At 43.2% G+C, this 27,412-nt stretch overlaps 1 protein-coding gene across 2 annotated transcripts in view; it reads left to right on the forward strand.

Annotated features, from left to right (window-relative positions):
* GARRE1 (granule associated Rac and RHOG effector 1) overlaps positions 1-27,412 on the forward strand; it is an 81,368-nt gene that overhangs the window by 29,930 nt on the left and 24,026 nt on the right. For both annotated transcript variants that reach the window (XM_081217039.1, XM_081217038.1), the window contains 2 exons: positions 2,929-4,218; positions 24,123-24,332. In XM_081217039.1, coding sequence (XP_081073165.1) covers positions 3,724-4,218; positions 24,123-24,332 — 705 coding nt within the window. In that variant the 5' untranslated portion in view covers positions 2,929-3,723. The remainder of the gene's footprint in view (positions 1-2,928; positions 4,219-24,122; positions 24,333-27,412) is intronic.

A 27,412-nucleotide genomic window follows, 5' to 3' on the forward strand; every position in this document is an offset into this window, starting at 1 on the left:
CTTAACCACTGCGCCACCAGGGAAGTCCCTGTATTTTCTTATAAAATCTTTATGGTTTTAGCTCTTACATTGAGGTCTTTGATCCATTTTGAGTTAATTTTTGTTTATGATGTAAGATACAGGTTCATATTCTTTTTTTTTGCATGTGGATATCTAGTTGTCCCATCACCATTTATTGAAAAGACTATTCTCTCCCAACTGAATGGTTTTGGCACCCTTGTCTAAAATCCGTTGACAATAGAGGTATGGGTTTATTCTAAACTCTCAACTGCATTCTACTGATACATATGTGTCATTTCTTATGCCAGTGCTCTGCTGTCTTTATTACTATAGCTTTACAGTACGTTTTCAAATTAGGAAGTGTGAGTCCTCCAACATATTTTTTTCAGTATTCGTTTGGTCGTCTTGGGTCCCTTGCATTTCCATATGCATTTTAGGATCAGCTTGCCTATTTCCGTAAAAAAGGTAGTTCAAGTTTTGCTAGAGATTGCATTGAATTTGTAGATGAATTTGATGAAGTAGTATTACAAGTTTCATTTACATAAACTTTGGAAGCATGTAAAGCAGAAAAAAGTTTAATGTTTATGGTGACTTTTAAAAAATTAGTAAATAGGGGGCTTCCCTGGTGGCGCAGTGGTTGAGAGTCCGCCTGCCGTTGCAGGGGACACGGGTTCGTGCCCCGGTCCAGGAAGATCCCACATGCCGCGGAACGGCTGGGCCCGTAAGCCATGGCCGCTGAGCCTGTGCGTCCGGAGCCTGTGATCCGCAGCGGGAGAGGCCACAATAGTGAGAGGCCCGCGTACCGCAAAAAAAAAAAAAAAAATTAGTAAGTATATGGGTCTTACTTGACCTTCTAGGATCATCTGGCAGAGGAATGAGGGTGAACTCTCAGAGCCAGGGGCACCAGTGTACAACACAGAACAAAGGAAGGTTCTCCTCAGGGTTGCTCAAGACACTCACTGTGGCCAATTCAAGGTGATGAGCAGACTTCCGTCCTTCAGCACTCCTGCTGAGTGCTGCTTTTGTACATCGGAATTTGTACAGCCACATTGATAACAGTGGAGCACTTGGCTAGGAATAGATATGATTGCCTTATTGTAAGGAATCTGAAAAATGAACATTTGGGAACAGATTTCTTACATATAGTTGTTTGATATCTTGTTTCTTGAAAAGCTTATGAGAGTTTTTAAGAATCAAGATTCTCTTGAGGGCTTCCCTGGTGGCGCAGTGGTTGAGAGTCCGCCTGCCGATGCAGGGGACACGGGTTCGTGCCCCGGTCTGGGAAGATCCCACATGCCACAGAGCGGCTAGGCCCGTGAGCCATGGCCGCTGAGCCTGCGCGTCCGGAGCCTGTGCTCCGCAAGGGGAGAGGCCACAACAGTGAGAGGCCCGCCTACCGCAAAAAAAAAAAAAAAGATTCTCTTGAACACAGCTACAAATGGTGGCTGGTTTAGTTGGATTTATATGCTAGCTGGGTTAGGATTGCTATACTTTTAGAATATGTGTTTGTATCCATAGCACTTTCCTCATCTCTTGCTCTTATAACCTGACTGCCTTCCTGTGTTCCTAATGCAGTTGTAGAACTGTAAAGGAGGCATGGTATTTGGCCATGATGAGTGATAAGGTATGACTTATATTTATTTTTATCTATCAAAAAAGGAAAATGGAAAGAAAGCCTAGTTATCAATAAGTAGACCAAACTGTATACAGGCATCATGTATATTGAAGTTTAATATAGACTACATGTATCGTTTAGTAAAACATGTTTGAACTGTTGTTATGTTTGGAAGAATAGATAGTTCAGGCAAGTGTAAACGTAGTTGTAGCTGTGTAGGAAGAATCACATTACTATTGTACGTTCAGAAACTGCAACCAGAGGTGTTCAGACCTTGCTCTTTGGACCTATCCAGAGCCAGGGGTTCTATAGAAGCTTCCCCAGGGTGTAAGAAGCTGCACACCCTCCGAGGCTTCCTTTCGAACATCTGGAGGGAAAGTTGGTACCTGGGTGAGGATGAGAGGCATCCTGTCTACAAACCTGCCAGCCACTTAACCTCTCCAGGCTCTGTCTTTCTGTATGCTGCACTTCAGCCCAGCTGGGTATCCTGAACAGTCTTTAAGCCATCCTGCTTCAGGGCCTTTGCTGTGGTGGTCCTTTCATCTGGTGAGCCCCAGCCATCCCTTTTGTGCTTATCAAAACCTACCCTAGGGCTTCCCTGGTGGCGCAGTGGTTGAGAGTCCGCCTGCCGATGCAGGGAACACGGGTTTGTGCCCCGGTCCGGGAAGATCCCACATGCCGCGGAGCGGCTGGGCCCATGAGCCATGGCCGCTGAGCCTGCGCGTCCAGAGCCTGTGCTCCACAATGGGGGAGGCCACAACAGTGAGAGGCCCAAGTAAAGCAAAAAAAAAAACAAAACAAAACAAAACAAAAAACCTACCCTACAATCAAGGCCTACCTCCGAGTAACATTTTCTTCATAACAACCTTCCTGATTTCTCTCAGTCTTTGCTCATTGCTCCCTTTCCAAATCCCCCTTAAGGTTTTGTAAGTGCTCTCCTTGTCAACAGCCCTCACCTAATCTGTGTACTCTTCTAATCCTCTTGTGGATATGTGAGCTCTTTGAGGAGGAAACACAAACGTGAGTCCAGGCCCTGCTTGATGTGTCACTTGTCAGCCTAAGTTTTGGAGTGGTTAGTGGGGAATCAAACTTTTTGTTACATTATTTTTGTACTACAACTTGAGGAATTTTCTAACAGTCATCATATCATGGTTCCACTCTCACTGTTGTACCGGCTTTTATAAGGTTTTTGTATAGTTTCTTATTCCTTTGGAGCCCACCTTTGTGGATAACAGCATTTCAGGAGTTAATGTTCCAGAATTACTCACTGTCTTGTAACTTTCCTAACTCTATCTTATTTTTCCCCCTTACAGGAAATGACTTAGAAGCCTTACAAATACATCTGTGCATTCTTGCTTCAGACTTTACAATTGAGGGCCAACCCAGTCTGGAAGCACCTCTTATTAATGTTATACGGAAACTGCTACCTCAGCAAACAAAAGGAAAGAAGGAGAGGACTTATAATAAATGCCATTTAAAAAAAAAAAACTTGTTTTCAGAAAAGATTACAGGAAATTTTTCGCATTGAGAAGACATTTTACAGGTAAATGGATTTGGCAGGCAGGCTCTGTCAAAATTCTGCAGAGATTTGATCTTCCTTACTGAAGACTTAGTGTGAAGTAATTCTGTACTGCTTTTTAAATTGCTGTTGATCAGCTTGTGGGTTTTTGGGTTCTACCTTTTCTGGTATATTGAAGATACATTATATTACATTATATTACATTTTTTAAAGTTAAGTTATTTTTCTGCCATTGTAAATACAAGTATCAAAATATTCTTGCGAAGCAATTCTAGGTAAACATTTTTCTCAGCAAACATATCTTTTTATTAAGAGAGTAGAATGCTAACATTTCTTATATAGCATTTTGGACACACTTTTATTTTTTGTCAGAGGTCCTGCCTACACTGAAAATATTAATTATATAAACCTATTGTCCTTTTCACAACTACATTGGATCACATGGTCACCTGCCTCATGGAAATGCCTTTTTTAAAACTTAGATTTGCAGAACTCCACCATTTTTATACCTAGCTACAGTTTTAGGGGGGAAAAAAAGGAATCAGGACCCCGACCCTCTCACGGTCACTGGGACAGTTCCCCTTCCCGCATGTATTGCTGCAGTGCCCAGGACAGTAAAATGGACTACAAGCGGCGCTTCCTGCTTGGCGGGTCCAAGCAGAAGGTGCAGCAGCACCAGCAGTACCCAATGCCTGAGCTCGGCCGAGCACTGAGTGCTCCCTTGGCATCTACGGCCACCACCGCCCCCCTGGGCAGTCTGACTGCTGCAGGCAGCTGCCACCATGCCGTGCCCCACTCCACTCCCATTGCTGACATCCAGCAGGGCATCTCCAAATACCTGGACGCCCTCAACGTCTTCTGCCGTGCCAGTACTTTCCTCACAGATCTCTTCAGCACTGTGTTCAGGAACTCTCACTATTCCAAGGCAGCCATGCAACTCAAAGATGTGCAGGAGCACGTCATGGAAGCAGCCAGTCGGCTGACTTCAGCCATAAAGCCTGAGATCGCCAAGATGCTGATGGAACTTAGTGCCGGGGCTGCAAACTTTACAGATCAGAAGGAATTCAGTCTCCAGGACATTGAGGTAGAGTATCTTCTGTGTCATACTTGGGTAGGAAAATGTATTCCAGAGGTAAGTGAGAATGTTTGTCTTAGTTTTTTCTCAAATCACTGAAATGATGGTCTTCGTCCTCTTTCCATTGATACCCTGTCCTTGTAAAAAATTTTTGCATGCCACGTTCTGAATTGTTTTCATTTCAAATTAAGTAGGATAGAAGATTATTAAACAAATCAGCCTATGTTTTACGTTCTTTAAATTTTCAAGGCGGAACTTAACCTGCAAATAACATACTGTTAAAGTACCTAGTAGGGACTGAGAATTCTAAGTATGATTATGAAGATTTCTTTGTGAATTGTCATTATATAGAACCATTGGTTTAATGTAGAAAGTTCTACCCATGTTTACAGGATAAGTTATTTTTTCAGTTCTAACTTTACATCTATTTACATTTGGATGCATTTGATTCTTAGTACATTTCTTAGGGTCTTTGGTAGTCAAAATGAAACATTCTCCCTTTTTCAGGGCTCTACATTAGAGTGTAAGATAGGAATACAAATTTCATTCAGAATAAACGTGACGTTTTTCCTTCCTTCATTTAGGAAATAATTTATTAAACTGTCATCTGTTAAATTAGCTTCACTGCTAGATTTTTAAAATTATTTTTACCTACTCAGAGAGTTCTTCTGAGTTTGATTTTTCCATGTGTCCTTGTACGTCTTAGCAGCACATTAGAGGTTAGGTTTCTGGATGCTAGGAGGGAGAATGTTCCTTCCCCATCCTGAGGTTGTGTTTGATTTTAGGAAATCACTAGTCTTCTGAACTAAATCTGGTGATTGTGGTAGCTGAATACGCTAACTTATACTGTTGTGGGTTTAGGGGGGAAAAAGTTAGGCTATTAAGTATTATGACTCATTTTTTATTGTGTTTAAAAGGCATATTGTGATTTTGAAGGCATTTCCAAGAGGAATTTAAAACTATGTTTGTTTTTATTTATTTATTTTTGGCTGCATTGGGTCTTCATTGCTGCGCGTGGGCTTTCTCTAGTTGCGGTGAGCGGGAACTACTCTTCGTTGCAGTGCGCAGGCTTCTCATTGTGGTGGCTTCTCTTGTTGTGGAGCACAGGCTCTAGGCGCGCGGGCTTCAGTAGTTGTAGCACGCGGGCTCAGTAGTTGTGGCTCAGGGGCTCTAGAGTGCAGGCTCGGTAGTTGTGGCGCATGGGCTTAGTTGCTCCGCGGCATGTGGCATCTTCCTCGACCAGTGCTCGAACCCGTGTCGCCTGAATTGGCAGGCGGATTCTTAACCACTGTGCTACCAGGGAAGCCCAGAAACTATTTTTGAAAAGACACAATAGTCTTGGTGTAAATCAGGCATTAGGCATCCTTAGACTTTTTCTGTAGAGGGAAAATAGTAAATTTTAAGCTTCGTGGACCACATGTGTCTCTTTCACATTCTTCTTTGTTTTTTTTAAATAATCCTTTAAGAATGCGAAAACTAGTTTTACCTTGTAGACCTGTCTGTTGGACTGGATTTGGCCCATGAGTTATAGTTTGCTGAATCTGCTGGTATAAATGTATAATATCCTCCTTGACTCATTCTATTTTGAACCTATCCAAGTTTATTTTTATTTTCTGATTTTTTTCTATGATCACATCATATATTCAGAGAAATGGTGATTTTGAAGTACTTTTAAAATGGCTTGTCATAGTTTAGTTTTTAAATGACACATGTAAATCATATATAAAGCGTATTTTTAAGAAACGTACTTCTCAAAAGAAATTCAAGCAGTGAAACTTAAAACTACTGCTCTGTTCTCCCATCCCATTCCTTTTCCCAGAGGAGACCACTGTTAACTGGTTGGTTCGTGCCATTCCAGACTACTGTGTTCATAGGCACAGATGTACAGCTTTGACTTTTGTTTGTTTTATGTGAAGAACCATGTTTAGCCCTCAGGATGCCTGGTCACTGCTGTGCAGAGATGTGGCAGGAGAGCAGTTAGGGCCTCTGCCCTCTCAGAATGTGCTGAACAATATTAGACCCAGACTGTTTCAGCTCCCATCCTGCAATGACACAAGCACCTTTAGCTTTATTTAGAATTTCAGGCAAGAATGGTTTGAAAATGAGGCCAAAGCCTATTACTTTAACCAGAACATTATTGGGCTCTTCTTCAGTCCATGCCTCCAGGGCCGTTTGCCCTCCAACCCTGTAGGGCAAGTGCCCTTGTTCCCCAGGTCAGGACAGCTAGAGAAGGATGAACCAACCCTGAGGAGTTGGGTTTAGTAAAGCCACTGGGTGCAATAGCACCTACCTTGTCCCTTCTGCTTTCCTGGGACCAGCATGGACCATTTGAGCTGAGAAGGGGAAATATTTCTTATTGCTGTGTTTTGGAATTTTGGCTTGACTCTCCCCATTGAAATGCAATTAGGATAGCTGGAATACCACCATGTTTTTGTATATAATGGGCTAAACAGGCTTTCAGAGGCTAAACTGGAAACTAAGTGCTGTTGATGGGTTTTAGAATATATGCGTGTATTCTAGGCTTCAAACTGCTGACTTATGAGTAAATCCTAAAATGTGATTGTGAAATGTAGGCCTGCAGACTTAACATTTTGCTCTTTCCACAGAACAGTATTTGTTGTTTCTGGAATTTACGTACTGACGTGGTCTCTCTCTCAGGATATTCACCAACTCAGATGGAATAGCTGGGCATTTGGGGGGTTTTTTTCCTGTTGTTTTTTTAAAGATTTTATCAGCAAGGGCCAGAGAAGCTCTTTAGCATTCATCCTTGGGGAAAGAAGTCTGTGACATAACATTGATGAACTTGACTGGCTAGACAAGGACCTCTGCTCAAGAGCTTATTAGCCCAGGACTGCGGTTGAGAAAAGCCCTGAATTCAGTATTCAAATGCTTGACCGACCATTTGAAACCTAAGACCAAGTACCAGTTCCACTGTCCCACCCCTGAAGGTAGCCAAAACATACTTCTAATGCTCCCTTACTTGCAGCCAGGTTTTGGATATGCTCGTTGATTGACAGATCCTGGTGCCTGTGTCTAGGAACTGCAGTTGCCAACTGTGTGCTCTGGGGCAGGCAGGGTGTACATGAGTCCTGTCCTGTCTGTACTCATCAGTGACTTTGCCCCTTCCCCCGGGTGGTTCAACCTCATAATCTCTCTGTTAGAGAAATAAGTTGTGAGTAGAAAGTGACTCTGCTTTTTTTTTTTTTATAAAGGTGTTGTATTTATTTTTTAATTATCTACATTTTTAAATATTTATTTATTTTATTTTTTTTGGCTGCGACAGGTCTTAGCTGCAGCATGCGGGATCTTTCTTTGTGGCGTGTGGGCTTCTCTCTAGTTGTGGTGTGCAGGTTTTCTCTCTAGTTGTGGCGTGTGGGCTCCAGGGCACGTGGGCTCTAGTTTGCAGCATGTGGGCTCTCTTGTTGAGGCGCGCGAGCTCAGTAGTTGTGACGCGCAGGCTTAGTTGCCCCACAGCATGTGGGATCTTAGTTCCCCAACCAGGGATCGAAGCCATGTCCCCTGCATTGGAAAGCAGATTCTTTACCACTGGACCACCAGCAAAGCCCCGACTCTGCTTCTTATTGTCGGTATGGCCTTGAGCAAATCTTCTAACATCTCTAAGCCTCAGTCTGTCCATCTATAAAATGGAATTACCACCCACCTTCCAGAGTTCTTGTGAAGATCAGAAGCGATTAGTGTGTGTGAAACACTGTACCCAGTTAGTTATCATCATCATCACTTATTATTATTGTTTCCAACATGGCTTGAAAAATGTTATTAGCCCTTCTCTGCAGTACAGAGCACAATTATGCACAGAGCCAACAAAAGAGAGAAATATACAGCAGATTAGTCTCACTGGAACCCTTTTAGGTGGAAAAAGTTGCCACTCCTAGAACATTTGCTCTGCTCATTTCTTTCCTGGTTCTTGAGGGGAGCACCTCCCTTTCCCTTCTGTGTTATTTTCTCTTTTGGTGTTGTAAGGTGGCAGCAGTATTACCTTGCCTGATGTAGAAACTGCCAGAACGTTTCCAGCATAAAAGCCCTAGGGGACCTCTTCTAACAGCCACTGCTCTATTTCCCTTGCACCTAGAATGGGGGTACATAGGGAAGGAAGTGGAGTGGGGGATGTCTTGGAGTCCACTTGCTGTAGCTAGGAATCTTTGAGCAAGCCAATTGATAGTTTAGGTAGGATTTTCCCCCCTTTGGATTTATAGAAAATGTATAGTTTACATTGTATATATGAACTGGAATGTTGTCTAAAACGAGAAATATGATCTGAGTCAAGTGCTTCATGGGGATTCCTTTATGTAAGTCTCGAACTGCCAGTCCAGCCAAAATGTGAACTCAGGAAAATATGGTTTCCCATATTGAATTTGTTCATTATACAAAGCTTTGACACACCACAACATTTTTTAGAGGCAGACCATACGGAACCTGCTGTTTCTATCTTTTCTTTTCAAGTCTAGGGTCATCTCCATTGGTGTGTTACTTCTAATGTTCCTGTAAAATGCCAGGCTACATGAATTGAGTGGCTGTGAGTTCTCTTTGATTTTATCTACTTCAGTTTTATTTGTCCTAGAAATCTGGTATCCTAACTAAGGATCATTTGCAAGTAAAACATGTAGTTCATATTAAAGAAGTATAGACAACCCCATAATTAGGTTTTCTATTCATTAGAAAGTCAAAGATGTCAACTTCTTTTTATAAACATCTATCATGTGTCTTAAATAAAATTACTTTTCAGTGCAAATGTAAATAAAAGAATCAAATTGACTTGTGGTTCATGCGTTCATTCCACAGATATTTATTGCACACTTTGTGCCAGGGACTGTTCCAGGCACAGAGGATACAGCGGTGAGCAAGACAGAAATTCCTCCCTTCACGTAGATAGATGAGGGCTGTGATCTTAGATAAGATAGTTAGAAAAGGCATCACTGAGAACATGATATGTGAGTAAAGAACTGAAGGAGATGAAGGAGTAGCCCCCAGTAATAACCGGGAAAAGAGGATTCCAGGCAGAGGGGACAGCTAGTGCAAAGTTCCTGAGGCAGGAGCAAACTTGAGTGTTTGAAGAGCAGTGAGGGCCTATTGTGGCTGAAACAGTGAGCGAAACAGAGACACTAGGGGTGAGGTCAGACAGGTAAAGAGGTCATCCTCTGAAGGGAAGGCGAAGGGGGGGCAGCAAGATGAAGTGATGACACTTCTCCCCTCGCTTTCTTCACCCCGTGGCAGCTCTGGGGCTCCAGTTTCACCTCGGGGCCTCGGTGTTGGTACAGGGTTCCCAAGAGTTGTATAGCTGACTCACTTTGCTGTGCAGTAGAAACTAACATAACATTGTAAAGCAACTATACTCCAATAAAAATTGATTTTAAAAAAATGATAAGTTGGGAACTTTGAACATGTACTGGGTCCTGGTCGATGGGGATTTGCTTCAAAACATTCCAGCAGAAAAAGGTGGAGTTGGGGAGAAGGATGAAAAACACATGGCAAAACGTTGATAGTTACTGAAGTTTTTTGATGGGTTCACGGGGGGTTGTTATATTCTGTTTTTGTGTATATTTGGACATTTTCCAAGTTTAAAAAGGAGAGAGAAACTTTCGACCACGTGATAGAAGTAATGTGTCAGGAACACCCAATAACTGATTCCATTTCATAAGTGATTTGTGCATGTGACGTGGTCTTCTAACAGAAAGGGGAGTATTTAGGAAAACTCCTCTGTTTTCTGTCTACTCACAAAATACTGCACCTCTGGAGCTGTGGTCGTAAGTTTGTTGGTGGGTTTTTTTCCCATACCAAGCAATTCTGGATCAGTTCTGACGTTTTTTACCTGGAGTTAGCATCAGATCCCACAGTTAAGGGCTCAGTCCCACTAGACTGCCCCCCCCCACCCTGCCCCCTTAGACAGCAGTTACAAGTCCCGGGTGTTACCTATGTTTCTTACCAACTGGCTGCCAACCAGAGGTCCCCATGACCACCCCACAGGTTTGATTACTTTATTAGAGCAGCTCACAGAACTCAGAAAAACATTCTACTTACTAGATTATAAAAGGATGTAACTCAGCAACAGCCAGATGAAAGATATGCATAAAGCAAGGTATGTGGGAAGTGGTATGGGCTTCCATGCCCTCTCCAGGCTTGCCACCCTCCCAGCACCTCCACCTGTTCTTTAACCCAGAAGCTCTCTGAACCCCGTCCTTTGGGTTTTTTCTAGCCTGCATTAAACAGGTGTGGTTGATTAAGTCTTTGGCCATTGGTGATTGATTCTGTCTCCAGCCTCTTCCCCTCTCCAGAGGGGTTGGTCTGAAAGTTTCAAACTTGGTTCCCCTGGCAACCAGCCCGCATCCTTAGGGGCTTTCCAAAAGTCACCTCATTGACATAAACTCAGGTATGGTTGAAAGAGGCTTGTTATGAATAACAAAAGATACTTTCTCTCTCTTACCACTTAGAAAATTCCAAGGGTTTTTAGGAGCAGTGTGCCAGGAACCTTGGAAGAAGACCAAAATATATATTTATTATAAATCACAGTATCACAGAGAGTGTCATTGAGTAAGGTATAGTGATGAGAATAAAGGCAGGTGCTTTTCAGAAAAATGAAGAAAATAAAAGTGAATCAAGGAAGAAAATGAGAATAGAGAAAAGAAACCTCTGAAGGCAGGACCCCAGCAGCAGGTAGGAGTCAGGGAAAGAATGTTGTGCTCATAATTTTGGTGACTAAAATGGCAATGTTGCTTTCTTTTAGGAGAATGTGATTTAACATTTCATAGTTACTAAAAAGTCTTGAGTGAATGTACGGAAAAATGAGGTTTGATGGGCAAATTAGAATGAAACAGAAATAAAACAGTTCATGGAATGTAATTTAACATAGGACTACCTTTCCTGAATTACTTCCTATTCTAAATTTTTATGGTTATTAGTCAGCTTCTGAGATTTCACAGAATTGGATAATAGCCTGTTTTGGCAGCCTCCTCATCTTTACAGATCAGGAATCTGAGTGTCTGTAAAGATGACATTTGCCTGAAATCTTTCTGGGCCCAACACACAGGGGTTGTGTCCTTTACCTCTCCACTGTTCCAGGCCAGTGCAGTCTTTGTGCCAAGGGATTTGTTTGCAGTGTCCATCCCTCCAAGAGACTTGCCTTTCTGACCTAGCTAATGCCGAAGTGTCCAGACATGGGAAAGTAAAGGAACCGCTGTGAGTCCTTGCTCACTCCCAATCCTTTCTGAGGCCCCACTAGCTCCTGGAGGAGGCCCCAGTCACCTGACCTGCTTTCTTCTTCACCTAGCTGCTACCACCCACCCTCCAAGGTAAAATAGAGATGAGCTGGCTGCAAGCTGGCAGAGATGAGTGAGGACTATCAAAAGCATTTGCAGAGACGTGGATGGACCTAGAGTCTGTCATACAGAGTGAAGTAAGTCAGAAAGAGAAAAACAAATATCGTATATTAACGCATATATGTGGAATCTAGAAAAATGGTACAGATGAGCCGGTTTGCAAGGCAGAAATAGAGACACAGATGTAGAGAACAAACATATGGACACTAAGGGGTGAAAGCGGGGGGTGTGGGTGGTGGGGGGATGAACTGAGAGATTGGGATTCACATATATACACTAATATGTATAAAATAGATAACTAATAAGAACCTGCTGTATAAAAAATAAATTAATTAATTAGAAAGAAAAAGAGGGCTTCCCTGGTGGCACAGTGTTTAAGAATCCACCTGCCAATGCAGGGGACACTGGTTCGAGCCCTGGTCCGGGAAGATCCCACATGCCGTGGAGCAACTAAGCCCGTGCGCCCCAATTACTGAGCCTGTGCTCTAGAGCCCACGAGCCACTACTACTGAGCCCACATGCCACAACTCCTGAAGCCCGCATGCCTAGATCCTGTGTTCCGCAACAAGAGAAGCCACTGCAATGAGAAGCCCGCGCACCACAACAAAGAGGAGCACCCGCTCGCTGCAACTAGAGAAAGCCTGCGTGCAGCAACAAAGACCCAACACAGCCAAAAATAATAAAATAGATTAAAAAAAAAAAAAAACCTTCTGTATAGTGCAGGGAAATCTACTCAATACTCTGTAATGACCTATATGGGAATAGAATCTAAAAAGAGCGGATATACATATATGTATAGCTGATTCACTTTGCTGTACAGCAGAAACTAACACAACATTGTAAATCAACTATACTCCAATAAAAATTAATTAAAAACAAAGAAAAAGTGCTCTAGGCCTGGTGGGCAAGACTGATAAATAAGTAGACTGTGACCATAGGTGTGAGCAGTGCTGTGACGCCGATGGAAAATAGCCTCAAGCCTGCCTGTGGGCTCAGTGTCCCCCCACCCAGTTCACTGTGAGGGGACCTAGCCCCCACACCAGAACCGCCTGCCTAACCTGTGAGAGAACCTGGTAGGCCCTGGTAAGAGTTTAAATTTTATACGGAATGAGATGGGATTTTTTTCAGGGGGATTTTTTTTTTAATTTATTTTTGTCTGCATTGGGTCTTTGTTGCTGCATGTGGGCTTCCTCTACTTACGGCGAGTGGGGGCTACTCTTGGTTGTGGTGCGCAGGCTTCTCATTGCAGTGGCTTCTGTTGTTGTGGAGCATGGGCTCTAGACACGCAGGCTTCAGTAGTTGCAGTGTGTGAACTCAGTAGCTGTGGCGCACAGGCTCTAGAGCACAGGCTCAGTAGTTGTGGCAGATAGGCTTAGTTGCTCCACGGCGTGTGGGATCTTCCCAGACCAGGGCTCGAACCCGTGTCCCCTGCATTGGCAGGTGGATTCTTAACCACTGCACTACCAGGGAGGTCCTAAAGGGAGATTTTGACTGATACGATTTGATATGTTTTAAAAAAAAATACTATGGCTATGAGTGACAGAAACCAAACTCAAAACAGCTTAGACAACAATAAAAGCAAAAAGAAGCTGGTAGTTACATAGTACTTATGCTATGTGCTGTTCTGAGACTGTACACATTAACTCACTGAATTCTGTTAATAACCTTGTAAGTTAGGTACTATTCATATTCTCATTTTATTGATGAAGAAACAGGTGTGGAGAGGTTAAACAGCTTATCAAAAGCCTCATGGCAGGGCTTCCCTAGTGGCACAGTGGTTGAGAGTCCGCCTGCCAATGCAGGTGACACGGGTTCGTGCCCCGGTCCGGGAAGATCCCACTTGCTGCGGAGTGGCTAGGCCCATGAGCCATGGCCGCTGAGCCTGCACGTCCAGAGCCTGTGCTCCGCAACGGGAGAGGCCACAACAGTGAGAGGCCCGCGTACCGCCAAAAAAAAAAAAAGCCTCATGGCAGATCCAGACTTTAGACCGAGGCAGTCTGACTCTATAATAGAGTACCAATTCTTGATCGTAGCACTGTACTGCCTCTCAACAAAACAATGTACTGACTCCATGAAACCGAAGAAAGTTAGCTCTTTGGGCATGGCTGGATCCACAGGGGCTCACACAGTGCTGAACAGACTCAGGCTGTCTCCATGCCAGAGTCACCAACAACTCAGCAGAAAGAGCACCTCTGCTTTCCCCCAGGTTCTGACTAAAGTTCTAGAACTGAGTCTGGTTGACTTGGCTTGGGTCACTTGTCTGTCCTTGGACCTTGTGGACAGAAAGGTTAAACTAACGCACTGACTGGTCAGGCCTGACTTGTGTGCCCACTCCTGGGGCTGGGGTACCACCAGACTGAGAGTGCAAGGGGAGTGGTTCCCTGAGGGCTGCTTCCAAAGCCACGGGACTGGATGTTGGGGAGGCCACACTGCAAATGCCAGCTGGTGCGTGTCAAAGGATGTGATGGGGAACATATTTATGATCCTGGATACACCTGCTAAATTGTTTTGTTTTCAGGATCTTAGCAGTTTATTATGTCTTCTATGAGGCCTTTTGTTATGTCTCTTAGTAAAGTTCCATAATTTCCTTTCTAGTGGCTATGTATATTCTTAACATTCTTTTTTTTTTTTTTTTTTTTGCGTTACGCGGGTCTCTCACTGTTGTGGCCTCTCCCGCTGCGGAGCACAGGCTCCAGACGCGCAGGCTCAGCGGCCATGGCTCACGGGCCCAGCCGCTCCGCGGCATGTGGGATCTTCCCGGACTGGGGCACGAACCCGTGTCCCCTGCATTGGCAGGCGGACTCTCAACCACTGCGCCACCAGGGAAGCCCTAGTCTTAACATTCTTATGTAATCTTTATTTTAGTTGCTATCATGAATGAAATTATATTTTAAAGTTTTTTCTATAACATAGAAGCACCACTGATTTTTATATTTTTGTCTTGTCTCCTGCCATGCGACTGGATTCAGTAATTGTAATGTTTCAATTGGTTTATTTTTGTATATGTGGTCATGTCATCTACATGTTCTCCTCCCTTCCAGTAGTTATATATCTTGTTGTGTTGACAATAGGTTTTATTTTTAATTTTTATTTATTTATTTTTTAATTCTTTTGGCTGCACCTTGCAGGACCTTCCCCAACCAGGGATTGAACCTGGTCCATGGCAGTGAAAGCCCGGAATCCTAACCACTAGGCCACCAGGGAACTCCCTGATCATAGGTTTTAATGTATAAAACAGTCAGTGTTAAGAATGAGCATCTTGGTTTTGGTCCTCATTTTAGTGGGAATACTTTGGATGTATTACTATTGATTATTAATTTTAACAAATTAGTTTTTCTTATATATGATGCATGCTTAGGTAAAAAATTCAAACACTTCTGAATGGCCTAAGTCCCTTCTCCAAAGGTAATGCTTCTCTCTTCCAGCTCCATCCCAGTTCCAGACAGAACCACTATTAATTGTTTTATGTATCTGTGCAGATAGCAGCAGACATGCATATGCAAACATATCCAGAAAATACATCTTTTTACTCCATTATATATACCCTTTATTCCCTCAACAGCATACCCATTAATTATTATATTTGTTCTCGGTTTGAAAGAATAAGCATACAGTTCCAAGGCGTAACAAATGTTATACCTGATTCTTCATTCAGTGGATGAGTGTTTGCAGGAAAGCCTTGCGTGGTTTATGGACTTTCTCTCTCCAGAAGAGTCGTGATCTCCCCCATGCCTGTTGGTGATATCACCCTCAAAGTAAGCTCAAGGTTGCAGCTGGTGTCTGTGGGCAGGCTGCAGAAGAGCTGTCCAGGGAAAGAAAGCAGGAAGTGTTCGGGGGGGAGAATGAGTTGTCATTTGCGCATAGATGCTGACATCATGATGTCCTGCCCTCAGCTCTGCAGTCACCATGCTGCTCTTGGCCTGGTTTGGTGCTTTTGTGTGGAGAGTAGCAACTGCTTGCTTCTTTCAACAAACATGTGTAGAAGGATTGTCTACTGTGTGCCAGGCAATGAGAATGCAACAGAGAGCAAAACAAAGACCCTGTCCACATCCATCTCAACTCCTAGGTAGGGAAACAGAGAAAAAAATAAATGGCACATACAAACATAATGTCAGGTAGTGAGAGGTGCTATGAAGAGAAATAAAGAATGATGAAGAAAGAGAGGTAGAAGAAAGGCCTCTCTGAGGATGGGACATTTGAGCAATGCCTGTCAGAGCGATAGTTGTACGATTCCAGGGGGAAGGATGCTCCAGGTAGGGTAGTGGTTCATTTGCAAATGGGGTCAGGGTGGGCTCTCCCTCAGAGGGCACTTGGCAATGTCTGGAAGTATCTTTGATTGTCAGAAAAATGGCATTTTTTTTCTCATGCTAGGGCTAGAGTGAGAGGAATCTTACTCATTTAGAAGAACTCGAGTGTTACACCAGAGGACCCGCGGTGCTTTGAAGGAGGAGGTACGATAGAGTAAAAGATACTGGACTTGCATGTTAGGGAATCAGAAATTCAGTGACTCACTATGTATTTAGGGGACAATTTTTGTCATCTTTTAGGATCTCAGTTTCTCTTTCTGCCTCTGACCAATATCCCATCCCCCCTACCCCGCACATAAACACCCATGGCCAGATGGTGTTTCTGCATGAAGTATAGAACATTAGGTGACCAGACTCAGACCCCAGATCATGAAAGGCAGAAGTTTGCAGCATAAAGCTCCTAGATTTTTGATTTTTAATTCAAATTGATTTGGAGAAGGTAGAGTCTTGATATATCTCTTCCCTGTAGCCCTTCAGGTTATGTTTTAGTCCTGCAGCAAAACAGATGCCTGGATACTCAAAAGCTCCTGTTGACTGCCACATTTGAGCTCTGTTGCAGCTCTTTTGCAGCCCAAAAGTCACCCTAGGAGGAAGAGATTTCTCTACTGTTTTTTAATTTTAATTTTTGTTTTTTGTTTGTTTGTTTACCAGTAAGGATTTGACATTTTATTCAAAAGAGTATAATCTGAGGGGTTGTGGTGGCTGCATCTCCCAACCAGTGCTGCTGGAATCTAGCGAGTAGAGAGCAGGGATGCTGCTAGCAACATCCCACGCTGCATAGGACAGCCCTCCACAACAGAGAGTTCTCTGGCCCCCAGTGTCAGTAGTCATGATGTTGAGAAACCCTGAGGTAGTGGGAACTGGCTGGTGCAAAAACTTGAGACTGGAGCTGTGCTCACAGTTTTTGAGGAATAGCAAGAAGGTCGGTGTGGCAAGAGTAGAGAGAGGTAGGATAGGAAATAATAAGTTCAGAGACTAGTCAGGGGCCAGATCATGTAAGGTATAGTAGGACAGATGAGGATTTTCTTCTGATTGTAATGGAAAGCCATTGGAAGACTTTGAGCAGGGGAGTGAAATAATCTGACTTTTGTTTTATAAGACTTCCTGTGTGGAAAGTAGCCTCTAGGGGAGAGAGGAGACTCTGCTAGTTGCGTCCCAACATCTAGTGTCACCTTCTTCCTTAATAACAAAACTCTGGGGAATTCCCTGGCGGTCCAGTGGTTAGGACTCGGTGCTTTCACTGCCGGGGCCCTGGGTTCACTCCCTGGTCGGGGAACTAAGATCGCACAAGCTGCCATGGCATAGCCAGAAAACAACAACAACAAAAACTATGGAGGGTTTTTTGTTTGTTTTTGTTTTTTCAGGAATATTATGCATGGAAAAGGGACTATACGTCCCAGCTTCCCTTACAGCTAGGAGTGGTCACTTGAATTAAGTTCTGGTTCATGAAGATGTAACTAGAGGTTTTGGATGAGACTGCTGGGAAGTTTCCTTAGAGGGAAAACGGGTGCTACCTTCTCCCGCCCCCGCCCCCAGTTTTTTACTATCTAGAATGCAGGCAGAATGGCTGAAGGTCATTTAACCATTTAGAACTATGAGGTAGTTCCAGTATATAAGCCTTATGTGAGGATGAAGAGCAGAAAGATGGGAACTGGGCTCCTTGTGATACCCAGGAGCCTCCATCCCAGCTCTGGACTGCCTAACCCTAGATTTATTTTTACCTTAGAAAGAAGTAAACGTTGCTCTTATTTAAACCACTGCATTTGTTGTTGTTGTTGTTGTTGTTATGTGTAGATAAAACTAATCCTAATTGAAAGGAAGCAGGAAGGTCAGTTAAGAGGCTGTTACAGTAATCCAAGCAAGAGATGATTGTAGCTTGGAATAGAATGGTAGCAGAGGGGGTGACTAGAAGCACTTGTACTTTTTTGTGTGTGTGGTAAATTATACATAACATAAATTTTGCCATCTTAACTATTTTTAAGTGTACAGTTCAGTGGCATTAAGTACATTCATATTCTTTGCAACCATCAACCACTAGCCATCTGCAGAACTTTTTCATCTTCCCAAACTGAAACTCTGTACCTATTGAACAATAACAACCCTTCCTCCTTTGTCTACCATAGACTTAGTTCTCCTCACTGGCCTTTCACTTTTTCATGTCCTGGATGATAGTTTATAATTATCCTGTTAGTTACTACGATTGATAGCAATGTAGCTGAAATATACAACTTCCTGGGAATTCCCTGGCAGTCCAGTTGTTAGGACTCTGTGCTTCCACTGAAGGGGCACAGGTTTAGATCCCTGTACGGGGAACTAAGATCTTGCAAGCCGAGCAGTGCGGTGATAAATAAATAAATAACTTCCTATGTGTGTTGCATGTAATAAATTTTTGATATATTTTATTCTGGAAAGCAGGCTATAAAATAACATACAACATGATCTAGTTTTACAAAAAAAACCTACAGGTACAAATGTAGGCTGTATCAGAAACATGTAATCAGTGGTTATATCTATTTAGTAATATTTGATACTGTTTATTTCTTTATTTAGCTGATCTTTTCCCTGTAATTTATTTGCAATGAATATGTATTACTGGTGTAAAAGGTTTTGTGCACCACAGTGTTTGGCCCATGAAGTAGGAGTTCAGAAACTGTGTCTGTTGATATTTTTACCAGCAGTAAAGCAGCATGTCCAGGGGCAGAATGTAATCTTGTCTGAATGATTAACATTTGGTGATGGCTCATCTACCCTTGGGGATGTGTTAGCTTTCTGTCCTCACTAGTTCTTTCTTCTGTACATAGCATGGCAGCTTCTTTGTGCTCTAGGTTAATACTGACTGCAAAGAGATTACTGTTTTGTTAGTTGCTTTTTTTTTTTTTTAATATTTAAGCACTCACTGTTAATCAGTTTTTAGGTCAGACTATACATGTTAGTTTCAGTAAGCTTGTTTTTTACATTTTTATGCCATAATTTAATCTCCATAAGGTACTTTCCATAGTCCAGGCATGGTCTACTGCATTCTGTATTTCTCTGGAGGCACATTTAGGTCTTTGTATCACATTCTGGTCTGTTGGTTAGGTCATTATGTAATAACTCTGGAATTATCATAAGAATAAAAGATTGGGAACATGTGGAACCAACTGTAATGTTTAAGGTACAAGTAAGTTTTGAAGAGAGAGAAATGACTGAATGAGTTTGGAATTTCTAATGAAAGCAGCCAATCCGGATCAACTTCATTTCATTCATTCTCGACTTTTAAACTGATCAGAAGTAAATGCTAGAGCCCCTGGAAATGTTTGACAGTATGGTATATGTGACACTTTTACTTGTTCTTCACTCTGCAGGGATGTGAGAAGGACGAATTGTTCAGTGAGGTTGAGCAAAAAATGAACTTAGCCATTGTGTATATTGATGTGAAAATCACAAGGTGTGTGGCAGGTGGGGTGGAGTTGGGCACTTCGTGATTTCAGCACGTGCAGATATAGTCAGGGCTGAGTCAGGCCCTGGCCCTAGAAGAGGAGTAACTAAAATTGTGAAAAAATTCTAGCAAGGTAGAGTTGACTATGCTGGTGTAGAAAGAGTGGTCTTTTAGAGTTCAAAATAGGATGACCTTAAACTAAAGTTGGTTTTAATTAATAAAATATAAAAATCACCAAAAAGAAAAGGTTTCCTAGTTATATTCATGAACGTAACCCCCTTAGCAGCACATGTGGTACGTTTATAGGGGAATGGGAAAGTGAACGTGTGCCCTTTTCCTCTGCCATCAGGGATTCCCAGAAAACAAGGTTTCATTTCAGTAGATCCTCAATGGCTGTTTATAGTAATCCAGAATGCTCCATGGATATTTGGAGGCAGAAGTGGCAAGGTCGCTTATTGTCTATATTCAGGACTTGGGCCTTTATGAGGAATTTAAGTCACACCAAAATGTTTCTCTTAATGAAAGTCTGATAACAGCCTCTTATTGCCCCAGATTCCATCAACTTGGGATGCCTTGGGATGAATGGATATTTTTTTTACTAATGCAAATGTCAAGGGTCAGATTAAATCTGATTGCTTTCTTCATAATTATTGAATGGGACTGATGTGCTGAAGGCCTGAACAGGTGTTTTGGGGTTTGGAATTCCTCTAGAGGTAAGAGAAGCTGCTGCTTTTCCCAAGCCCTGTGTGTCCTCTCCCAGTTTATCATTGCTGTTTGCAGACAGTCTTAGCAGTCTGCTGTACAGATCATGAACTTTAAGACTCATGCCACACTGAAGTGCCACAGGCTACCCCACTTTTTACTCTTGTCGCAGTACCTTTCCCACAGTTAGAGAAGACTGAGCCGTGCCTCTCAGTGTCCGTTTCCAGCCCAGGGAACTGGGCTGACACTAGGGCCTTACACTGTTTGGGAGACATCAGGGTTCCTGCACAGGGTTCCTCTCCCCTTCTTGGTATCCTTAGTCACTGTCGTGACTACATCCTGGATCTTGTCATATGAAGATAGCATAGCCTGATGGTTAGAACACAGTTTTTGGAGTCAGACAGACTTGGCATCAGATCTGTACTGCACCACTTATTACTGCTTGACACTGGAGCAAGTTTCTTTCTTTCTCTAAGCCTCATTGTCATCTATAAAATGGATGAATTGCTATCACCCCCGAGTCACTTCACTGCACGTCAAGTGCTTGGTATGGGTTAAGCACTCAGTAAATGATAGCTGGAACTCTGGAAGTTCCAGGTTGATAGACGTGGAACTCTGTAGCTCCACTGACAGTTTAAACTCATTGACATTTAAAATGTCTCTCTCTTTGACCAGTCCACTCACTTGTCCACCAGCTTGCCACATCTGTTCTGCAGCTTCATTGGATCCTGCAGTCTAGGAAACGTCCTCCCTGTGAAAGAGAAAGCAGCTGTCCTCAGCCCTTGGGTCACATGCTTCCAAGTTCATAACTTTAGCGTCTCTATTTCTTTCCAGGTTTCTCAGGAAGACCCCAAGGACTGGCTTATCCCTGTGTTGGAGAGGATGGAGTCTGTTATAGGAGGGAAGCTGGGCTAAGACAGGAGATATTGTAGAGAAAAGGGGGTCAGAGGCAGGCTGGGGATGGAGCTTTGTCCTCTATCTGGAAAAGGTGGTGTTTATACATCTGTTAGTTTAGGTAAACTTGTAGAATAGATATTTTTTAAATAGCTTTTCCAGGGACTTCCCTGTTAGTCCAGTGGTTAAGACTCCATGCATCCACTGCAGGGGGCATGGGTTCGATCCCTAGTTGGGGAACTAAGATCCTGTATGCCGCGTGTGGCGCAGCCAAAAAAAAAATAAATAAATAAGCTTCTCCAAGGTCCAGGGTGTAACCATTGGTTTGATTGGCTTTTAATGAATTGTTTGCAATACAAATATTTTGTCACAACCCGAATGTGTGCTACATACCTCATGAGTGGGGGAGGGAAATGCTGAGCTCTTGTTCGCATCATTTCTTCTATACACGGAAGAAATTTAGATTAAATAACTCATCCAAGGTCAAGCATGTAATAAGTGGTGGAGACAGTATTCCAAATGTCCGCCTTTTAAAACTGTCCACCATCTCTCCCCCCATTTACTCCTGCAACAGAAGCATCCTCCTTCCACCATTCTACCCCTAACAACAAGAGGACCCTCCCCAACCCCCAGCCTAGCATCGACCAGCATTATCAGAGAATGTCCTGTTCTGGGCCCAGGACCCTGCATCAGGCCTTCAGAGGCCTTTCTCAGAATTTTCCTTTCGAAGGGAGAGGGATTACTCCATCTGTTCCCTTGGTCTTTTCCTCAGAGAGCCTTTTCCTTCCCACCTCACTCCTTAGTGTTCATTCTCCAGTAGCCCCTGACTTCGCATATATACTTAACTGTTCCCCACCATTAGAAGGTAACCCTCACAAGGACAGTGACTTGTTTGCTGTCTTGTAGTATCTTCTGGCTTTTTGTGCTTTGTACGTATCAGGCATTCACAAATTACACATCTGTTGAAAGAATGAATGACTGAGTTGTATCTGTCAGAAGCTGAAAGAATATGCGCCTAGAGCAAATGGCACATGGCATCTCCACTTCTCCCTCCTCCTCCCTCAGCCACAGCCTGCCAAGAGGCTAAGGAAGGAGGAGGAGGGAGAGTGTGTGTGCCTGAGGACCCAGCTTCGCTCCTCCTCCTGGCTTTGCTCTGTGTGGAGCGTCAGGACACCATATCATTCTGGCCTAAGCCAGTTAAGGTCGAGCTGCTGTCCTGTGTCTGGCCTCAGTGCTGCCAGCCCACAGCTGTCTCCAGGTGTGTAGAGCCTGTTGAAGGCAGGGGAGCACAATGGCTAAGGGCATAGACACTTGAGTCAAGTGACCCCTCTGCCACATCCAGTTGTGTCCCCTTGACAAAGTTTCATAACCTTTCTGTGCCTTAGTCTTATTGTTTGTGAAATGGAAATGACCTCATATGGTTGTTCCTAGGATTAAATGAGATAATCAGTGTGAAATCTTTAGCATAGGTGAAGTACATGCTGAGTGTTTCGTTCAGGCTGGCTGATATTATGTACAATGCTAATTGAATACTCTTTTTTCTGTTTGTGGCACAAGTCCCTAGGTTGCTAGGTCTGCTTATTCTGTGTGGCTCACTCTGCCCCATCTTTGATGGGGAGGAGCTTTGAGGGAGATGTGAGTAGAGACCCAGGAGGTTTGTTTGAGTGGGAATTCAGCCTGTATTTCTGATGGTTCCCTATAGAAGGAGGATGCTTTGGTATGAGTTTTGTGTGTTTGCTTTAGTTTTGTCCTGGTGATTTCCACAGGGGAAAATAATTCAGAGGGAGTAAGTGTCACCACTGGGAGCTTGCCTGACTCTCTTTCTCCAGGAAGAAGAGCTCTGCCCAGTGCGGGTGGAAGAGGGCAGCATCTGAAATGTGTGCTGGGAGGTGATAGGTCCAAGGTTGAGTCTTAGTTTTGGCTTCTCCAAGGGACAGGACTGGGCCAAAGTGTGGGCAGTGGGGTTGGATTTTAGTTCCTTGTAAAAGGCAGTGGAAACCTTCACCACCTCCCCAAGGCAGCGCCCTGAGAGCTGGCAGCTAGTGGGCCCTCTCAGCTATGCTCCAGTTGGATTACAAACTCAATAAAATAAGTAATTTTTTGTTAGTAAGTAATCCACTGTATAGGCCAATGAAATATGAAATACCTTCCATTAAAAATGTTTTGAATGTTATGGAACACGATAAAGGAGTTACAAAAAGGTTCTGTTGTTACTGTTGTTGAATTTGGTATGGCTAAAACAACTGTAAAAGATTAGGGGGACATGTCAATAATCTGGAAAGTGTCTGCTCAAGTTGCTTTGCAAGCAGCAAATTCTTGCTGTCTTTTAAAGAAAAAAGAAGTAGGAAATCATGGAGAACACCTTGTAGCTGGAGTTAACACAAGAAAGCAAATGGGGAACGACAAGTAATGTCAGAGAACAGCTTTAGCCAGTGCCAGAGGTTGGCAGATAAAGGCACATTTGTATCTTAAAATGTTTATGGTATGTAGTATATTTTTAGTACATATATTATAATTACATATTCATAGTATACATTAACATAGCATGTATATGGTAGTTTTTAAAATGAGTTTTCTACTTTAATGGACTACTGCATCAACCAACTACTAATACGTATCAGGTGAGTGGGTTTCTACTGTTCTGACAAATGGACTTACCAGTATGTTTTGTTGACTCCTAGAAGACAGGTCTGTGAGCTTTGTTTTGTAAGACTGGAAATATGACATACAGCTATGTTAATAACTATGTAATAACTATGTTAATAACACTGTTACCAACATAACCTGTATCTTTGGATTCCATTTCCAATGGAATGTCTTCTTATAGTCAAACTGACCTTTTGGATTTTTAATCACCTGGCTTTTACTCTGCCCTCTGAATACTGTGTGGACAGAATTGGAATTGTGGGTTGCTCTGGTTCAGCAGGAGCTCAAAGACAACCAGGGTTGGTGTGAGCCAGAGTCCAGATGAGGGGAGTGGAGAACAGGAGTGGAGGGAGGCTAGATGGGAAATGGGAAGGCCCATGCGAATCTTGGGGCTTGCTGTTTGGTTCAAACATCTTGATTTCTAGGTATCAGGCCACCCAGGTCCAAACGTGAGAACAAAGGCAGATCCTTCTAAAGCATGGTGACTTTTTAACTTCGTATGATTTCAGTTTCCAGTTAATTGTTACCTCTACTCAAATTGATAGTTGAGAATTGATTGCGGTCATGCAGTAGCAACCCACAGCCTTAAAATCCCTGGCTCTTTTGTTTCCACAGGTGTTGGGGCGATGCTTCTTGACAGTGGTGCAGGTCCATTTCCAGTTTTTAACCCAGGCGTTACAGAAGGTCCAGCCAGTGGCTCACTCCTGCTTTGCCGAGGTTGTTGTGCCAGAAAAAAAGAACAGTAGCAGTGGTGGCAGCTTATCTGGCATGGGCCACACACCAGAACTGGAGGAAGCTGTGCGGTCCTGGCGGGGGGCTGCTGAGGTAACCCTGACTTTGGGGAGATTGGTGCCCTTTGTTCAGATAGGAGAGGCTCCACAGGGCCTTTACCTGTTGGTTCTTAAAAGAGCCATTTTATGTAGAAGTGTGAGTTTTCAGCTGCTGTCATTAGCTTGTTCATTCATTTAACAGTGAATGTCTTTGTAAATGCCCACTTCATGCCAGGCATGTGCAGGCACTGAGGTAGTAGCCTCTACTCACAGCCTCCTAGGAGAAAAGTCTTACAAAAACAGGTTTGAGGGGCCGTGATGGAGGTGTGCAGGAGCTCAGGGGAAGGGCCTGGCCTCCGACAAGAAGTGCATCAAATCTTCTAGGAAGAGGGACCAGGGAGAAGAGGCTGGAGGGTATGTGGAGGGTAAGTGGTCAGCCAGGTAGCTAGGTGGGGATGTAGTAGGCGATGACACATTTCTTGTTGGCATTTTATTTTTTTAATTTTTTACTAAATTTATTATTTTTTTTATTTATTATTTTTGGCTGCGTTGGGTCTTCATTGCTGCACGTGGGCTTTCTCTAGTTGCGGCGAGCTGGGGCTACTCTTCCTTGCGGTGCGGGGGCTTCTCTTGTTGCAGAGCACGGGCTCTAGGCACGTGGGCTTCAGTAGTTGTGGCTTGTGGGCTTCAGTAGTTGTGGCTTGCGGGCTGTAGAGCGCAGGCTCAGTAGTTCTGGCGCACGGGCTTATTTGCTCCGCGGCATGTGGGATCTTCCTGGACCAGGGCTCAAACCTGTGTCCCCTGCATCGGCAGGTGGATTCTTAACCACTACGCCACCAGGGAAGCCCTCATACCTTTTATTTTTAACAGGAAAATATTATTACGAATGCACTTGAATTCCCTTTGTACTTCTCCACTATCTTATTCATATTCCTTTCTCTCTAGAGATAACCTCTTTTGATTTTGGAGTTTGTGATTCCTATGTATATTTTTATATTTTTATTCTATATGTATGTATCCATAAATGTATTGTTTTGCACAATATGAAACTTTATGTAAATGGTATCATTCAGTTCACTAAAATCTGGCTTCCACTCCTACACAAGAACATACCTTGTCTTGTCAGGGTCACTGGTGCCTTCCACGTTGCCAAAAATAATTGGCAGAAATCCAAGGATCCCGATGACTCCATTCAGCAGCTCACAGCGACATGAGCCCTGGAAATCCTCTCTCCTTGTGGAGAACCAGGTGTTCTTAGGTACCTCTTAGCTGTTGGGCTAGCCTCTCCATCCACTTTGCTAGCTTCTCTTCAACATAACTTACGAATATGAGTTTCTCAAGGCTCAGTTCTACGTGCCCTCTCCCCTAGAGGGTCTCCGTCTAGTCTTGGAACTTTAAAAACTGCTTGTGGGCTGGGGCCACAAGCACACAAATGTGTGTGCCCGGTTCGCTTCCCCCGTGGGCTCAGGCCCCTATATTCAGCTGCTGCCCTCCTCAGGTCTTCTGATGGCTCAGCCCTTAGCCTTTCTGCACACACTGTTCCTCCTCAAATCTTCCCTGTGCTATAGCATGTAGTGCCATCCCGCACTGGGTCCTTTGTGCAAGAAACCTGAGATTTATCCTCCAGTTTTTCTGTCACATCTACATCCAATCCATAAGAAAGCCCTGCAGATCCGACCTCCAAAATATGACTGCAAGTCTGTCCCATTCTTTCTGTGTCCACTATCACTAACCTAGTTCAGGGAATCATTACTCTCCCCTGACAGCTTCAGTGGCTGGACTTGCTTCTCCCCTTTCTGTCTTGCCGTCCTTCATGTCTCTCCATTTCCTTAAGGTAAAGTGTGTACCCATCCCCATGACCTGCCTAGTCCCACATAATGTGGCCCCTGCCTCCTCACCAGCCTCATCTGTGGCCACTGTCCCCTGCTCACTGGGTTCTAGTTCCTTTGCTGATATCTCTGCCTGTCCTACCCCCACCCCACACTTCTGTTGACTGCCTCCTCTGCCTTAAACTCAGCCTAAACGTTGATTTCTCAGTTTCTCGGGCACTCCCTGTTACAGTTCTCTATTTCCCTTGGGATGTTTTTCTCCATTTTATATTTTTTAAATATTTTATTTGTTTGCCTTTTCGACCCATGAAGCTGTCAGCTCCAAGATGGTAGGGACCAGGTTTTGTGCTCCACTGTCTATCCAGAGACACCTAACATAAGACCTTGTGGGCTACATATTTGACTAAATGGAAGAGTTCTAGAAAGAGAGTCAAATGGTTTTAAACTGTGAGACTGTTAGGGTTCAGGGAATGGTTGGTATTCATACAGAATTTGTGGAGCTTTGGAAATGTGTGGCATTATAGCTGCTAGTTAACTTCCTTTAGTCCTGCAATTTTGGTAAATATTACAACCCCTACCTTGGCCTAGAAGAACAAAAATTAACTGTTAAAAAATGTTATTTGCTGCACAAATGTTATTGCAATAAAAATAGACATTGAAAAATTGAAAGACAGTTCATCCTGAATCCTTCCTTCCATCTAGTAAATCAAATATATATTTTTCTGTATTCTCTAGTCCTGACCCATATGTATAGATAACATTTCATCACAAGACACAGATTAATTTCTTCTTGTTTTTTCTTATGTGCTCTTCATAAACATATTTAGTGACTAAACAATAAGTATTTCATTTTCCTGTGCAGATTTCAAAAGTTCTGTTTTTCCTTTAATGTTACAGTGTATGTTTTTTTCCTATTCTTTGTCTATTGGTGAGGTTTTTTACTTTGGTGTATAGGACCACCCAACCATACATATATTGTTTAATTCTGGAAACTCCAAGGGCCAATATACTAGGGTATCTGTCTTTTTAAAGCAGGGAAATTTAAAATGTGAATGTTTTTAATGTGTATGTAATTTATATGTAATATAGATATAAAATAAATAACAGGTAGGTAAGTCTTTTTTCCAGTGTTTCTTTTTTTTGGTCATACCGCATGGTTTGTGGGATCTTAGTTCCCTGACCAGGGATTGAATCCAGGCCCTCAGCAGTGAGAGTGCGGAGTCCTAACCACTGGACCGCCAGGGAATTCCCAGGGGTCTCTTAAGGTAGTTCTATTGTCAGGTTTGCTTTCTCTTCAATGCTTGAT

This window comes from Mesoplodon bidens, assembly GCF_964165515.1.
Source record: "Mesoplodon bidens genome assembly, chromosome: 18".
Classification (NCBI taxonomy): Eukaryota; Metazoa; Chordata; class Mammalia; order Artiodactyla; family Ziphiidae; genus Mesoplodon; species Mesoplodon bidens.